Source organism: Drosophila erecta, unplaced genomic scaffold (assembly GCF_003286155.1).
Source record: "Drosophila erecta strain 14021-0224.00,06,07 unplaced genomic scaffold, DereRS2 tig00000000-arrow-pilon, whole genome shotgun sequence".
NCBI classification, from domain to species: Eukaryota; Metazoa; Arthropoda; class Insecta; order Diptera; family Drosophilidae; genus Drosophila; species Drosophila erecta.
The window spans coordinates 4,427,536-4,443,119 of record NW_020825194.1 but is presented as its reverse complement, the minus strand read 5'-3'; the positions used below and the strand labels follow the sequence as shown (position 1 = coordinate 4,443,119).

At 49.2% G+C, this 15,584-nt stretch overlaps 4 protein-coding genes across 5 annotated transcripts; 2 read left to right on the top strand and 2 right to left on the bottom strand.

Annotated features, from left to right (window-relative positions):
• Nucleotides 1–344: 344 nt before the first annotated feature.
• Nucleotides 345–2,523, top strand: LOC6554180 (60S ribosomal protein L4). Its single transcript, XM_001981454.3, has 4 exons — nt 345–463; nt 666–846; nt 911–1,281; nt 1,758–2,523. Exons 1-4 carry the CDS (start codon nt 461–463, stop codon nt 2,406–2,408), a joined length of 1,206 nt encoding a protein of 401 aa, XP_001981490.1. The 5' UTR covers nt 345–460; the 3' UTR covers nt 2,409–2,523.
• Nucleotides 2,524–2,669: 146 nt separating this feature from the next.
• Nucleotides 2,670–10,560, top strand: LOC6554178 (glycerol-3-phosphate acyltransferase 1, mitochondrial). 2 transcript variants are annotated; one of them, XM_001981452.3, is made up of 8 exons: nt 2,670–3,643; nt 6,850–6,973; nt 7,577–7,741; nt 7,799–8,793; nt 8,916–9,220; nt 9,280–9,617; nt 9,689–9,998; nt 10,063–10,560. In XM_001981452.3, the coding sequence occupies exons 1-8, from the start codon at nt 3,531–3,533 to the stop codon at nt 10,269–10,271; spliced, it is 2,559 nt and encodes an 852-aa protein (XP_001981488.1). In that variant the 5' UTR covers nt 2,670–3,530; the 3' UTR covers nt 10,272–10,560. The 2 variants fall into 2 exon arrangements, with proteins under 2 accessions (XP_001981488.1, XP_015009025.1); XM_015153539.1 differs by lacking the exons at nt 2,670–3,643; nt 6,850–6,973 and adding an exon at nt 7,234–7,492.
• LOC6554179 (probable E3 SUMO-protein ligase RNF212) lies at nt 5,131–5,905 on the bottom strand. The gene has a single exon (XM_001981453.3). It carries the CDS (start codon nt 5,803–5,805, stop codon nt 5,146–5,148), a length of 660 nt encoding a protein of 219 aa, XP_001981489.1. The 5' UTR covers nt 5,806–5,905; the 3' UTR covers nt 5,131–5,145.
• On the bottom strand, nt 10,561–15,508 carry LOC6554177 (probable histone-lysine N-methyltransferase Mes-4). Its single transcript, XM_001981451.3, has 5 exons — nt 15,069–15,508; nt 13,694–14,978; nt 11,181–13,626; nt 10,994–11,119; nt 10,561–10,923 (listed from the first exon to the last, which is right to left on the bottom strand). Exons 1-5 carry the CDS (start codon nt 15,373–15,375, stop codon nt 10,762–10,764), a joined length of 4,326 nt encoding a protein of 1,441 aa, XP_001981487.1. The 5' UTR covers nt 15,376–15,508; the 3' UTR covers nt 10,561–10,761.
• Nucleotides 15,509–15,584: the final 76 nt, after the last annotated feature.

The window sequence follows — 15,584 nt, the reverse complement described above, 5'->3', positions numbered from 1 at the left end:
ATATTAATTTAGCAACAAATATTGGTTAAGTTCTTTTTTTAAATAATTTTTTAATATAGTATCTAGTCTTGTTTGATTTAGATATGATGCGGTTGAATTACAAAGATTATATTTTTGTTCTTTTAAAATTAAATGCTACTAAATCAGTAAACTAAATTAAGTACAACTTAATAATAGCATCAATATTTATGTTGCTAATAGAGTTCAAACAATTACGAGTATTTAAACAAAAACTTTTCTTACAGAGATAAATATCGCTAAATGTGTTAGACAACGTCAAAGGCACCCTGTTAACTTGACATTTGCCGCTGTTAGCGAATGCAACCCTGCGCCGTGGAACGCGATTGGCGGCCATTTCCGGCAGCTCTCTTTCTTTCTTCGTTCTTCTTAATAAAAAGAGGACGGTATCTGCGTTTGCAGAATATTTAACACCTTTCATTGGGTTTGAAAATCAACGAAAATGGTGAGAAACGACGCCCAAAGCACTCCGCAACCGCCGCTGACGTCAAAGCATTGAATTTAACACACGAAAGGATGCGAAAATAGTGTAAAAGTGTCGTCCTAACCTCCACGTGTTTGGAATGTGCGGCGGTGGCGAAATGCGGTTGTTGTGTTTTGAGATCAGTGAGCAGTGAACTAAACCCGAATGCCATATCTAATTTCAGAGCTTAGGCAACGCCAGGCCATTGGTCTCCGTGTACACGGAAAAGAACGAGCCAGCCAAGGACAAGAACATCTGCCTGCCGGCAGTGTTCAAGGCGCCCATCCGTCCGGATGTGGTCAACGAGGTTCACCAGCTGCTCCGCCGCAACAACCGACAGGCCTACGCCGTCAGCGAGCTGGCTGGTGAGTAATCTGTGAATAACTCCTCTTTTGTGTTAGTCTAACCCGTTTGAATTCCTATTTGCAGGTCACCAGACCTCCGCCGAATCCTGGGGTACCGGACGCGCTGTGGCCCGTATTCCCCGTGTGCGAGGTGGCGGTACTCACCGTTCCGGCCAGGGTGCCTTCGGCAACATGTGCCGTGGTGGACGCATGTTCGCCCCCACCAAGACCTTCCGTCGCTGGCACCGCAAGGTGAATGTCAACCAGCGTCGCTACGCCCTGGTGTCGGCCATCGCCGCCTCCGGAGTGCCCGCTCTGGTCCAGTCCAAGGGCCATGTCATCGACGGCGTCTCCGAGTTCCCCCTGGTCGTGTCCGATGAGGTGCAGAAGGTCCAGAAGACCAAGCAGGCTGTCATCTTCCTGCGTCGCCTGAAGATCTGGGCTGACATCCAGAAGGTGGGTAACCTTAGACACGTTTTAGAGATCTGAAGAATGTTAGGCCACTTAGTGAAAGTTTATACCCATTAACCTTGTGTATATTGCCTTGGCAATTTGTCAAACCAGCGTGTTTCAACGTTTTTGTCTGGAGTTGTGATGGTTGAATGTTACATACTATCTTTTTATTAGCTTTCCTACATTTTGGATGGTTAGATCTAACTCGGCAGTGTGTAAGCAACTGACTACTCTACTGGTGGTCAGAAGCTTGCAAGGATCTCCTGCGTTGCCAGATAAAATGCTCTTCTAGGCGTTACGATTGAAACTTGTTTTACGGCTTCCATCGTGGTAACAGAAAAGCTACATCTTTTACCCATTAAAAACATTTATGAGTATCAAATTGTTCTTTTAGATAGATTGCGTAGATATGCTAAGAATTCTGTTCCCTAATTCCTGAAAATTGCTCACCATTAACTTATTTCGTATTCATTCCGCAGGTGTACAAGTCGCAGCGTTTCCGTGCTGGACGTGGTACCATGCGCGACCGTCGCCGCATCGCTCGCCGTGGTCCCCTGGTGGTCTACGACAAGGATGAGGGTCTGCGCAAGGCCTTCCGCAACATCCCCGGCATTGAGACCATCAACGTGGACAAGCTCAATCTGCTGAAGCTGGCCCCCGGCGGTCATGTCGGTCGCTTCGTCATCTGGACCGAGTCGGCCTTCGCCCGCCTGAATGATCTGTTCGGCACCTGGAAGAAGCCATCCACCTTGAAGAAGGGCTACAACCTGCCCCAGCCCAAGATGGCCAACACCGATCTGTCGCGTCTGCTCAAGTCCGAGGAGATCCGCAAGGTGTTGCGCGATCCACGCAAGCGTGTGTTCCGCAGCGTGCGCCGCCTGAACCCCCTGTCCAACGTGCGCCAGTTGATCAAGCTGAACCCATACGCCGAGGTCCTCAAGCGTCGTGCCGCCCTCGCCGCCGAGAAGCGCACCGTGGCCAAGGTGCTGGCCAAGGCCAAGAAGCAGAACGTCGAGCTGGCCAAGTCCCACTTCGCCAATGTGGCCACCAAGGCTGCGGCCAATCGCGCCAAGCTGCTGGCCGCCCGCAAGAAGAAGGTCGCCGCCAAGAAGCCAGCGGCCAAGAAGTAAACTTACTTTCCCCAGAGTAGAGCTGACACACTTTTATATTATAATAAACCACAAACGTTGTATGAATTTTATTCATAATACATAGAGTGCGACAGTAATGCTCATTAAACTCTTAGTCTTAGGCACATTTAGTTGGCTCTCTTTTTGGTCACTTGCCGAGGCAGCGATCCGATCCTCCCTTATCATTCACCAGACCATACCTCACACTACTACGCCCGCTCGTGCTGATAACAGCAGATGTGGCGGCTGTAGCTTTCGTTATCGTCGTGCTGCCGCCGATCTTGGTCTTCGTACACGTTCGCACATCCATGGGTCGCACATACACTTATTGTCACACGTTAATTGGCATTTAATTAAACGTCGAGCGTAGTCGCCGCTCTTATTCCACTGCGAACGGTCGACTGGCGCGGTTCTTCGTATCGCGCGAATACAACCGAGTGAGCAGAATCCCTCTGTGGTGCGGCGAATAAAAGGAAAGGGAAACAAAGGCGGACGGCTGCGCCAGAATAAAGGATATATATTTGATTCAATTAACCGATGTAATTGCGCGACGGCTTTATAGCAGTAAACCGGTTTCAAACCCACTTTGTAGCTGTGCGATTATAGCTGGGCTGGCCAAAAAAGTGTAGATGCTATCTCGCGCAAAATCTCAAACCTCGGATCATACGATATTTTCTATGTGCGGATCGCTACCGATGTCTGGTTATATTGGGTAGAACGCAATACCATATAGCCACCACCGATCGGCCAGAAGAGCGAGAGCGGCATCGCCAGCACGAAGAGAGAACGCTGGAGCGGAGCGTTTCGATGCGCGGCCATCATCTCCATCTTCTCCACCATTTTTCATATATTTTTTTGCCACCACAGTGGATGGCAGTGCAGTTGTAGTGGCCGCTGCCACCAAAAGGGTCGCTCTCGCGTCTGATTAGTCGCGTTTAATCGTCGGGGTCGGTACGTTTCCGAGACCACTTCCGATCACTAGCCCGCCGGCTGATGCCGGAGCATCAGTGTACCCATCCCACTGACTAGTAGTACCGTGCCACTGCTGCCCAGCCCATTCGATCCGATCCAGTGCCGGGGTCCAGGTCGCAGCATAATCATCGCCGAGCCACCACCATCAACATGTTGACGACCGTCCTGAACTTTGCCCAGCGCGTCGCCGAGATTTCTTTGCTCGGCGGCATCGAGATTGCATCAGTTGCCCTTATTGTCTACTACATATTCGCCAAGACGAGGTGAGTGCAAATGGGCGCAGATGGAAGCCAAATAAATCCCATAAGCCGAGCCGAGCCTATCTGTACATATCGCAAGTGCTGTGAATAGTGTGTATGGAGTGTGCTGTGTGGGTATCGCCCCCAACCTCCAAGTTCAAGTAACGCTGGCGAGGAAGAAGCGCCGTTATTTTTAGAGGCGCACTCGCAAGTTATCCAATGCATGCTAAATGAAGCACAGTGGAACCTGCCTAACTCAAAAGTTTCCCCCAGTTTCGGTGGGTCGTCAATTGGGGATTCATTCTTATCCTATATGGGCTGTTGTTTTGGCTTAAACTTTAATTGCATACTAAACCTTAAACTTAATTGCATACTAATGGCGTGAAAAAATGGATTGCTCTCCTCAAAGTTCAAAGACCAAATTTATGAACAACAAATCAATTATTTTTATATTTTTTAAAGATTAGGATTAAATTTGAGTGCACACTTATGATTCTGATTAGCTGATAAAATATTTTTTTAAAAAATTTTGATGAACTGCTATTTTCTGCTTTCTCTATTTTTACTTATACTCCTATAATTCTTATCTTTCTTGATAAGAAATAATTTGTATTGCCATTGCTTGAATCAACATCAACATCAACATCCTATCAGTGCCACAAAGCGATAAAACTAACTTTTATTTCGAATGCGATTTAATGCAGTTAGCTATGCATACATGGATTCCTTTGTAGATGTTCCACTGTAGTTATGTTTTGTTTTGGCTTCGATCGCACAACAGGTGGTTGCTCCATTGGCCATGACTCACAATGCCCCTTGTCCAGTTGGCCTTCTGTGGAATGCAAATTGCTAGACTTCCGCCTATCATCCACGTGCTAACTCACACTGGGAGGCTGCCCTGGGTCATCGGTCGTCGATTGACGTCACCGGGCGTCAATAGTGTTGTTTACTCCGGCACAAACCCTTTCGCCCGCCCCCAGCAGCTCCCCTTTCTAGCGCCCAACCACCCACTTCCCATCGAGCGCTCTCTTTGCAAGGCGCAATTGGCGATGGTGCACTCGCAGTGATAGCCACCGAAACCCCCACCCACCCACATTTCGACCGCAAATCATTCTTGGCAACAATTATCAGAACGATTGCCGCTGTTAAATTTGTACCCAATTATCTGATTAAGATTTCACAATTGCCATTCTCGTAATCTCGCTGGATTTCGAGCAGCTTGGGGGCCACAAAGAAAGCGTGACATTCATCTCGTATCGGTGGGCCATAAAGGTAAATAATCCAAAGCGGGAATCCACTTGTCCTAGACCTCCAAGCAACACATTCGATCTTGATCTCTTATCCCGCGAAATTTTCCACAGCTCGAGATGATTGCGAAGTCCACTTTAAGATTAGCGTATAGATTGCGTATACTGGATTAAAATTAATGCTAAGATCTTTGCTTAAAGTTCGTAAGCACTTAAAACATAAAAATGTCTTACACTGTACTGATCTTACATACAAATCTAGTTTTGTGGAAGATGCGATTAAATTTTAAAATCTTTGATAAGCCCGTCAAAGGTTTTTTTGTCGGATCGGTTGGATTCGACTTCCGCAAGGCAATCCATGTCCGAGTCCAGACAGAAGGTCTTCATGTGCTCATCCGACTGGGTATTATCCGATGTGCTTATAGAGGGTGTCCGTGGGCGGAGGTGACGTGCCATGTAGCTCCAGGGCTTCTCAACTCCGGAGACATCTGGCTGCTTCTTGAGGCCTTCCTCCTCGTGGTACTTTATGTAGGCGCGTAGCTCGGCGATCCGTTCCTTCTCCTTTTGGATCTGCTGGTTGAACTGCGCCTCCATCTTGCAGAAGCCCTTCAGGCGGCGCTCGTTCTTCTCGTGCGCCTGCATCTGGCGATAGAATCCCAGGTTGTCCGATGCCCGTTGGTCTGCCTGGAACTTGCTGACCTTGCGGTAGAGCTGCCGGAATCGAAGCGGATCCTCGAAGTAGTTGGCCACGTTGGGAGGCAAATTCCTGTCTATCGGAAGAGCTCGCAGATCTCGCTTGCACACTGGGCACTTTTTTTCTGGCGAGGATTCGCTCAGACAGGAGGCACAAATGACGTGCTGGCACTGAGTCATGTGGAAGATCACCGTTGGCTCAACGTTGCGGCGTCGAAAGCACTTATTGCAGTGAATTCGAAACATTACTAAATGCAATTGTTTTGCTCTGTAAACTTAGAGTTTGTTGAACTTTAATCAGCTGCTTTTGAGCGTCTGTAATCTAACGGTTTTTATCCTTTCCAGTCTGGCCACATCGGCGGCTGCGTGTCTGGCAGCACTGTCCTCTAATTAAAATTCAGTGAACATTTTTGAACTTATTGCTTTGAAAAGAGCAGGAAACACTATCTTCATTGTGTTATTGTTTAGCTTATGCTTTATAGCAAATCGAATTTGGCATTCGGCTCCAAAATTCCACAAATTTATATTTTAAGGCGTATAAATGCTGGAATTTCTTTACAAGTTCTCTTTGCAATTGAGTAGTCGTCTAATCAAGAAAAGGTTCCGTGACAAAATAATTCAGCGTAAACAGATTGGGCTATTTAAAAACTTGATGAGAGAAAACGTGCTTTTCAACGTAATACTACCGTAAAAGCGAATGGTTATGTAATTCATTTTATATATACTTAGTTTTGATAGTTGAAGTATGCTTTCAAGTTCACCTAAAGATTAAGAGACAATTAACCGTTCCCTTTTAGTATTCAAATAACTTAGAATTATATTGGAAATTATAAACAAGCTGTCAGAAATAATGTTTCATATATAGCATTTGAGAATCGTTTATATGTATGTTTTTACACAGTAGCAAAATAATTTTAACGCATGAACATGTCAGCTGATTTTCAAGTGAATATGATGATACAATTGTATGCATGAAAGCCATACAAAGCGCGCTCAAAGTTCAATTCTGCGCCATTTTTTATGAACAACTAAACTTATCAATAGCGGCACTACTTAAAAACATACCCCACTTTTCATATAAAAATATATACACGCTGATGACTGCGATGGGCTAATGAACTCTGGCGAAGTTGGACTGCCGACCGCTCAAGTACACGAAAAATAATCGAAGAGGTGTTGTATTGTTAATTGCGTGCTCTTGATTTGATTGCAGCACCACCAACGTTGGTGCTATTTTAATTACTTATACTGATTGATTGTAACGCCATCCCGGTCCGATTATGATTGCAGGGCACCGGTAATCATCGCTGGCTTGTTTCCCAATCTGAATCTGAATCTAAGCTACCGGACGAGCTACCTCAGCAAGATCAACACCATACGCAGCGATCTCCTGGTCACTTTGCGATCATCCAATGTAAGTTTCCCCGCCTATCAGGCACCCATCCACCATTAACGGTAACCCCACCGCATACTACACGCCGTGACGCAATTGCAGGAGTGTCTAGTATCACAGATAAGAAAACATTTCCACTCAATGAATTGTAAATACCGTAACCGTATTGCAATTCAGTCAAAGTCCGCAAAGTGATTAACCAGTTTGCCAAAAATGCAGCTTAATGACATTCATTAAAATTAATAACATTGGTTTTTAACTCTATCGCTCTTTACAAATAAAAGTTTAAACTAAGTTTCAAATGTTCAAAAATAGTTTTTCCAAAAGTTTGCATGCTCGCGGCGTTGCCACCTCGTCCTGCCAATCGATAACAGTCCTGAAAGCTGAGCAGGACCTATCGGCCGTCGATTTCCTGCAAAAAAAAGCCGGGCGCATGGAAATGCGTAAATTCTGAATTTACAATAAGAAAGTGCTGTAGAACAGTAGAATCTCGTAGCTATAATGACTCTGAAGGAGTTTCACGCTCGCGGCTGGTTCGAGGTACCAATTCACCTGTCTACATGACGTCTATATGCACGCCAGTTGCATCACAATCACTGAATCGTTCCGATCGTTTCTTTGCAGGAGCCCAAGACGCAGAATTCGGTGGCTCATGGCATCGGGACGCAGAATATGTTGGAGCTGACTCCGCAGTCGGGTCAAAAGCCTTTCAAGAAGCTGTTCGACTGGGGCGTTCTCTTCCCATATGTTGCACAGGTAGTGCGCAGCGAGAAGTTCGAGTACCGACAGGTGGGTGACCCCTTAAAGCTCTAAAGACCCGTACTTATCTTGCCCTGCATCCATCAGGTCACCGAGATCGTGCACAACGATGCTGTTCTGAAGCACGCAATTAAACAGGCCGCCGAACAGACGTTGAGGGAGCAGAGGTACGCTAAAAATGGTCATCGTCTGCTCACTCGCAGTGCTAGTGGAGATCAGGATGCGCAGGAGGAGGAGGACGAGAAGAGGGGCATATCCTACCAGTCCATTCTGCGTAAGCAGGAGCAGCGCGCCATTAGCATACTGAAGGACATGGGCTCCACCCTGAACAATGGCCTGTTGGCCTTCACCTCCTGGATCCTGTACAAGTTGCTTCCCTGCTTCCTCTCCGGCGTCGTCACGAACACGAAGCAGATCGAGATGCTCAAAACAGCCACTGAGCGATCGCCGGGCACTCCGCTGATCTTTGTGCCGCTACATCGCAGCCATTTGGACTACATCATGGTCACGTGGATACTCACGAATAACGATATACGCAGTCCGCTGGTGGCCGCTGGCAACAACCTGCAAATACCCGTCTTTGGTGGACTTTTACGTGGCTTGGGTGCCTTCTTCATCAAACGCAAGATTGATCCTGTGGAGGGCAAGAAGGACGTGCTTTATCGGGCTGCTCTACACCTGTATCTCACCCACGCCTTGAAGCAGGGCCACAATGTCGAGTTCTTCATCGAGGGAGGACGAACGCGCACTGGCAAGCCGTGCATGCCCAAGGGCGGCATTCTTTCTGTGATTGTGAACGCCTTCATGGACGGCAGCATACCTGACGCACTGCTGGTACCAGTTTCCGTGAACTATGAGCGTCTCGTCGACGGGAACTTTGTGCGCGAGCAGAAAGGCGAAAAGAAGATACCCGAGTCATTCGGTAAGGCCATTTCGGGCATTTGGAAGGCCTTGAAATCGAACTACGGCCTCATGCGCATCGACTTTAACGAGCCCTACTCGATACGTGAGCTGGTCAACTCGTACAACAAGATAGCACGGGAGGATGGCAACATTGCCAAGGTCTACAAACCATCTGCCAGGTACGCTGCTGAAGATGATTTGATATGATTTCCTGTGTTTTTGACTGTCTGCTTCGACGTTATGCTTCTTTTGTGATTCATTTAATATTGTCATACATATACCAACTGCTCTTTTATCTCAGGGTCCTGCAGCACAACCAATCCACCTCCTCGTTGTACGGCACCGATGTTGTGTGTGAGGAACACCGTAATCTGATCGAAAGCATCTCGCGCCAGGTGGTCTTTGACTGCGCCGCAGCCACCTCCGTGATGTCCACCAATGCGTTAGCCTTTTTGCTGCTCACCCGCTTTAGGAACGGCGCCGAGGAACAAATGCTGGCCGAGGCACTGGACGACTTGCGAAACTCGTTATCGGGCTGCAAGGACATTGGTTTTTCCGGGGAATCCTCGCAGATAGTGGCATATGCCTGTGACCTGCTTGGCTTAGGTAGTCTGACCGTTGATATTTTGTCTGGTATCCTGGCTAATTGAATTTGAATTGCCTAGGTCTTGTGACTCGCACTCGGGATGAGAATGGGCGTTTAGTGATTAAGGCTGTGAATTCAGTGGAAAGCTTTATTGAGCTGGCCTACTACTCGAACATGCTGACCCCGCACTTTGCCCTCAGTTCGATACTGTTGACCACCTTCCACTCCCTGCTTCCGGAAACGGAGAACAAGAAAGACGCCGCGGTGTCTCGCAAAAAGCTGATAGATACCGCTCTGGAAAACTGCCAGATCTATCGCTACGAATTTATTCTGAACAAACCGACTCAGGTGCTGGAGAATTTGCTGTACAAACAGTTGGACGACCTCTTGATCAGTGGTTGCGTTCTGTCCGAAAAGGTAGTGTATATTCTACAAGCCACTTAGCCTCATTTCTCATTTGATTATAATCTGATTTCAATGCCCTACAGCTGCACGGGGATTTGCCGAATGCGGATGAGTGCAGGCGTTTGGCCAACAGCCTGGCCGACTGCCTTGACGAGGATGACGACGACGATGCGCGCAATGGGGACGCGGATGAACCCAAGCTGTTGTTCGCCAGCGAAAGCCTGGCGCAGCAGCGCTACATTTGCGAGGTGCTGGCGCCCTTCGCCTGGACGTATGTGACGGTGGCGCAGTCCCTGCAAATACTGCACAAAAACTCCATGCTGGAGTCCGAATTTATTAACTTTGTGATCAATGACTTGAGCAGTAAAGTCAAGCGCGGCAGCTGCATCTATGGTAAGACGAGCTGAATGAATCTATAGTTACACCTAATGCCATCGAGCATGTTTCCCACTTGCAGCCGAAAGCATATCAACGGACTCCGTGCGCAACTGCCTGAAACTGTTGGAGAAATGGTCTGTGATCGAGGTGTGCAACCAGCAGGGCATGCGCCTGATCTCACTCAACACGCTCTACGAGATGTCTCGTGAGTCGCTCAACTCGATCGTGAAGAAGATCGACGCAATTGTGCCAAAATTCAACTCGGGTTACTTTACTGCAACGCCTTAACAAAGGGGGCTCGCTTTATTTTTGGCACTCATTTTTTATCCTTGTATAGTGCATATCCACTTAAGTTTAAAGTGCGTACTCCTAGATCTTAGACTTAGATATGTCTAGTTTTATAGTCATACGAGTTTATATATGCCAAAGTGCTAGCTTTACTGTAACTAAGCGACAAACAGTGAAATATGAACAAATTTCTAATGTATATTTTAAAAACCTTTTCTATATGCGAAAACAATATCAACTATACTGAACTGATTGATTAAACTTTATAACATTATAATAGAACAGCTTATACCATAATCTTCTCCCTTTATTTTCACAACATCGATCAGCAGCAAAATCTGCACTAGAGATTGTCTAAAAAACATGGTCATAACTTTTAGGAAATAAATACATGCGGTGCAAGCTAAAACTAATGATTCATAGTACAACAATAATGTAATGTTAAAAAAAGTTGCTTTAGTTTGAGCGATTCTTGTCTAATAGCCATCTATTACTCATTCCTCACATCTATCGGCTCATCATCCGCACTTATGTGTTTAACCTTGGGAGCCTTCTTAGCCTTCACGTGGATGCGAACGACGGATGCTTTTCCCCGCCGTATCTGCTTCAGCTTGGCACTGGCCTTTCCCTTGGCTGTCTGCGCATTGGTTTCCTAGAAGCAGAATAGATTTAAAGCTAGGTTAGCCGCTCTGCAAATTGTGTATTTCTTTTGCACAGCTTACCTTAACTGCGCCATCCTTGAGTTTGCCACCGATCTCGCCGGAACACCGCGTTGCTCCGCAGAAACAGGCCTTCTTGCTGTTGTTCATTAGGTCGTCCCACAGGTAGTTGAAGGTGAGCTCCGTGTTCTGGAAGAGGCAGTTTCATTAGATATGCTATCACTATGGGATCAGCGCCATTCGAACATACCGCTGGAATGTCTTTGATGGCAAATAAGCCCACACGATGGATGCAGTTGACGGTCCACTTTTGGGTCTCGCAGTTAGGCTCGCAAGAATGGTTCATGAACCTGGCCAAGTTGCCCTTGGGACCCGCATCGATAATGAAGTCCTTTTCCACGCCCAAGAAGTAGTAGTTCTCGTCCCGACCCCGTTGCTTCTGCTCCATGCGCCGCTGGAACTCGGCATGGTTGATCACCTCGCCCACGTACTCGATGACAAAGTCTCCCTCGGCAATGGGCTCCCGGTTGACGAGTCCGAATCCCCGCTCGTTCATGTAGACCACCTCCAGACGTGGCGACTTGCGCTGCTCAAACATTTGATTCTCACAACGACTGCCCGCCTTGCAGAACTCCGGATTGCATTCATTGAACAGCATGCGGTTAAGGCAGCCGGAGTCCGGGCCACAGGGATGCTCGTCGCCCGGCTGGCAGTAACAAGCACTCAAATCCTCGAGATTCTGGGTGAATCGCACCGGCGGCACCGCCTTGTTGGTCTTGATTTTCACATACGGAGGCGGATGGAGCTTAACACCACTCTGACGTCCAATGGCCTGTTCCTGCCGGCGGGCTTTGATGATCTTAAGGAAGCGCGACGCCTCTTCCACGCCGGTGGTGTAGTTCCGAAACAGCTGAGACTTTGTCTTATGACCATCGCCCGTATCCCCCTCGATGTAGAGGTATACGCGACGCCGCGAAATCCAGCCATGATCGTGGGTGCCAAAGAACCGCACCACAAAGTCATTCTCGCCGTGAGCCTTCTTTAGTATGTTGCTGGGCACCTCGGTGGGCGGCAGGATGATGGCCGGCCACCAGCGGAAGTTGTTGAACTTCGCCCACACGATTTCGCCGTAAAGCGGCAGTCGACCGCTCTCGCACTCCTCGCATATGTAGTTCTCGTTGGTCTTGATGGGAATATTCCGGCAGTGGGCGTGCACAGCAATGGGGCACGTTTCGCAGCATACCAGTTCGCCACCTTTGACGCAGATGTAGCACCACAGAACATTGACATGGGCATCCGCCTTGGCAATGTTGTGCCGCGGACAGATTATGTGGGTGGCGTTGAGCATTTGGGTGCCGGCCGGAATGCAATGTGAGTCCTGGTGATAGGTGGCCGGGCAGCGAACACACTTGGCCAGTTTAGAGCTGCCCAGCTGCTGGAACTTGCCGCTGGGATCGTCAGAGACGCACGTGTGGCACACGTGCCGTGGGCAACGCGCCGAGAGTTTACTGCTGTTCGCCTGCGGCCAATATTTGCAGCAACTCGTGTGAAACCGCTTGCCACACAGAGGTTGGCTGCATGTCAGGAGTTTATCTTCGATTGGGCTGTGCGATGGTGCCTCCTCCTTCATGGGTGTGCTTGGTACAGCTGGTGATTCAACTTGGTGGCAAATAACACAGCCTTCCGTTTCGCCCACATTGCACTCATGGCAAACCAATGATGTACCGCCGGCAACCACTTTGGCGTCGGCCGTTACATGCTCCTCATCGGGACTGGGAGATTTCGATGTGGGTGAAATGACCAAGGCCTTTCGACTGCCTACTTTGGGCATCGGAGCTCCTGTCTCCTTTCGTTCCAGGCAGTCGGCATGCAGCCAGCTCGAGCAGCTGCGCGAACAGCGCACAAGATCGGATCCCGCCTGGTAACAATATTTGCAAATGGGCTCGCGGCCAAGTCCACGGAAGAGGTACTTGCTGTCCAGCTGCAAGATGTCTTCAACCACTTCTTCTATGGGCCGGTTGACGGGCTTCTTGGGCTTCGGCGCCTCCGACAGACGACGATCTGGCTCCGATGGTGCCGGCGTTGTACTCGGAGTTACCACTGGGGTCATGCTACGGCGCACCATCATGGTTTTAAGGCGATTCGAGAGCCGTTTGATTGTGCCAACTCCACTGCCACGACCTACCACCGAAGAACCCAATGGCTCCTCCATTTCTCCGCTGGCTAAGTCGCGTTCCAGCTCACGCAGTTGGATTTGCTTCAGGGACCAGATATTGCTGACCACGGCGAGCAGAACCTTCTCCACTTTTTCCTCGGACCGGTGCACCATAACGTATTCCTTGACAGCATCGAAGAGCTGTCTGAACTCGGGATTCTCGTAAATGGAGCCCTCAGGCGTGTGGTTCTTTTCCAAAGCGGTTTCGGTCTGGGAAGGAGTTACTGCCATGCTGGTGCTGCCAGTATCCGCTTCGTTGCCATTGCTCAGCTTTCGCCGCTTGACCCGCTTTTCGTTTTTGCTCTTCACGGGAGAAAAAGCGGGACTAAAGGGCGACTCTGAGCGTTCTCGCTTCACGGCCAACAACTGCGTGACTTGCTTGTTGTGCAGGTTGTCCGTGGAGTCGTACAGGCTGCTGCCCACGTCGGAAGTGTCCTGCATCATAGACTTGGTTCGATTGCGTTTTTGTCTATTTAGAGTGCTGAAAAGGCAAACAATTTCATTGTACTCACTGTGGTAATAGGGAAAGTGAGAGTTGCTCTACTTACACCGCGTTCTCGTAGGTCTGGTAGAATTTTTCGAGACGATCGGAGTACGGGATCTGGGTCATAACATGCCCCTCCTCTATGGCCTGGCGCCAGATAACAATCTTTGTCCGCTTGGGCACCATCTGACGGTACTTGGCGCTCTTCGGTCCATTCTTGATTCGCACTTCCTCGCGTAGATCCTCGAAAGCCTTCAGTCCGGCAAAGGTCAGCAGGTTCTCCGGCTTAATCCAGTTGCGACGTCCGTTGTCAGCGAAAAAGCGCACATGCACTTGAATGGGAACGATGGCGTTGTCTACGGATAAGCGCTGAGGATGGCTCGGCATGTTGCCCACAATCTGGCCAAGCGGATCCGGACACACCATGCAGGGCCAGAAGCAGTACGAGAAGACCTTGCCCCAAAACAGATCACCAACTTGGTAGGTGGGCCAACCGGGATCAGTGACTATGGACAGGCCTTTGGCGCTATCGATGCTCACGGAGGAGGGGGATTTGATGGAGGTGCCGAGCGCCGTGGAGCTCAAGTCAGGCGGAGATTTCAGGTCCACCTCTGTGGAGGCGGCCAATGGCAATGCAAATTTCAGTTCTTCTGTACTTTTTTCCAGTTCTTTCGGCTCTTCAATGACAAGAATGGGCGTGGTCTCTACTGGATTGTTAACAATATCTAAACTGGTAGTATCCTCTTGCTTTATAAGAACATCTACGGCTGCTTCGTTCTCAGCCTCAGTCTCTGGTTTAATAAAGATCGTGGAAGTTTCAGCCTCGTAATGTGGGGCCTCTTCTGCCAGGTCAACTTCCCCGTCTATTGGCTCTGTTTTCACTGGCTTTTCGACATCTACCTTTTCCGGCTCCAGGTCAAGGGACACTTTCGACTTGGGCATTCTCTTCATTTTGCGCTTGAGCTGCTTGCGAACGGGTGGCCGTATGACCAGGTCCTCAGAGTCCGCCTCGAAACCGGTGCTGTTTGGTGAACTGGCGCCGTTCTTGATTAGCAGCTTCTCAATGGGGCTCATATAGGTCTTGCTGAGCAGCTGACTAGCGCTACCGCCTCCACCGCTTTCACCACCTCCTCCTCCTCCTCCCCCGGTGGTCCTTGGTGACGCACTGTCACGGGACAGGGTCTCGCTGGTACTGTTGCTGGTATTCAGAACCGCCGCTTGGTTAACACGTCGCCTCGTCGTGCGTATCGTGTCATCAGAATCCGATAGCGGCGTGGGTGAGTTGGCATTGGCATAACCAATATATTTGGGGCTCAGGGCCGACTGCAAGTTGATAAGATCTCGTTTCCCTACAGCACAAACAGGCGCGCACGCAGAAACAGATATATTAGCATATGGACGGCATAGGGCGGGGTAAATTGCGCCATTGTTACACTCACTATTCACCATGGACAGACGCTGTTTTTGGACTGGCGTCCGCCGCTGACTCTCCAACTCGGACTCATCCCCCGCTGGCTCCGCGACGCTCTGGCCGGGATGCGGCTTGGACAGCCGACGCACGGGAGTGCTGTTGGTGGCATCCTGCGGTATTTCAGCATCGTCGCCTTCTGTGGCCACCGCCGACTCGTCGTTGCCCGCAGCCACTTCGTCGGTGCCGGCCAGGGAATCGGACGCGGAATTGCACAGCACATTGCCGTGGGCACCGTCGCCCTCGATCTCGGAGTGCGCGTCCGTGCTCAGCTTCATTCTGCGGTCCAGTTTAATCGCGCGTTCGCCAATCAAACACAACCATTAACTTGAGAATTTCCAAGAGCACAGAGGCTTCGCGTGCGCCAAAACCTCGATTGCAACCGTGGGCATCGCGGGAGATATCGATGACTCTGCCGATGAATCGATGCGTTCGATACAAAATGGGGCGTTCACATTCTATCGATAACATTTAGCAAAGACACCTT

Bases quoted from the DNA above. Each gene is read 5' to 3' on its own strand.
- LOC6554180 (XM_001981454.3), top strand. The intron at 847-910 runs GTGAGTAATCTG...TCCTATTTGCAG, and splicing joins CGCCGTCAGCGAGCTGGCTG to GTCACCAGACCTCCGCCGAA. The intron at 1,282-1,757 runs GTGGGTAACCTT...TTCATTCCGCAG, and splicing joins TCTGGGCTGACATCCAGAAG to GTGTACAAGTCGCAGCGTTT.
- LOC6554178 (XM_001981452.3), top strand. From the start codon at position 3,531: ATGTTGACGACCGTCCTGAACTTTGCCCAGCGCGTCGCCGAGATTTCT. The intron at 6,974-7,576 runs GTAAGTTTCCCC...GTTTCTTTGCAG, and splicing joins TCACTTTGCGATCATCCAAT to GAGCCCAAGACGCAGAATTC. The intron at 7,742-7,798 runs GTGGGTGACCCC...TGCATCCATCAG, and splicing joins AGAAGTTCGAGTACCGACAG to GTCACCGAGATCGTGCACAA.
- LOC6554179 (XM_001981453.3), bottom strand. From the start codon at position 5,805: ATGTTTCGAATTCACTGCAATAAGTGCTTTCGACGCCGCAACGTTGAG.
- LOC6554177 (XM_001981451.3), bottom strand. From the start codon at position 15,375: ATGAAGCTGAGCACGGACGCGCACTCCGAGATCGAGGGCGACGGTGCC. The intron at 14,979-15,068 runs GTGAGTGTAACA...TTTGTGCTGTAG, and splicing joins GCGTCTGTCCATGGTGAATA to GGAAACGAGATCTTATCAAC. The intron at 10,924-10,993 runs GTAAGCTGTGCA...TTCTGCTTCTAG, and splicing joins TCAAGGATGGCGCAGTTAAG to GAAACCAATGCGCAGACAGC.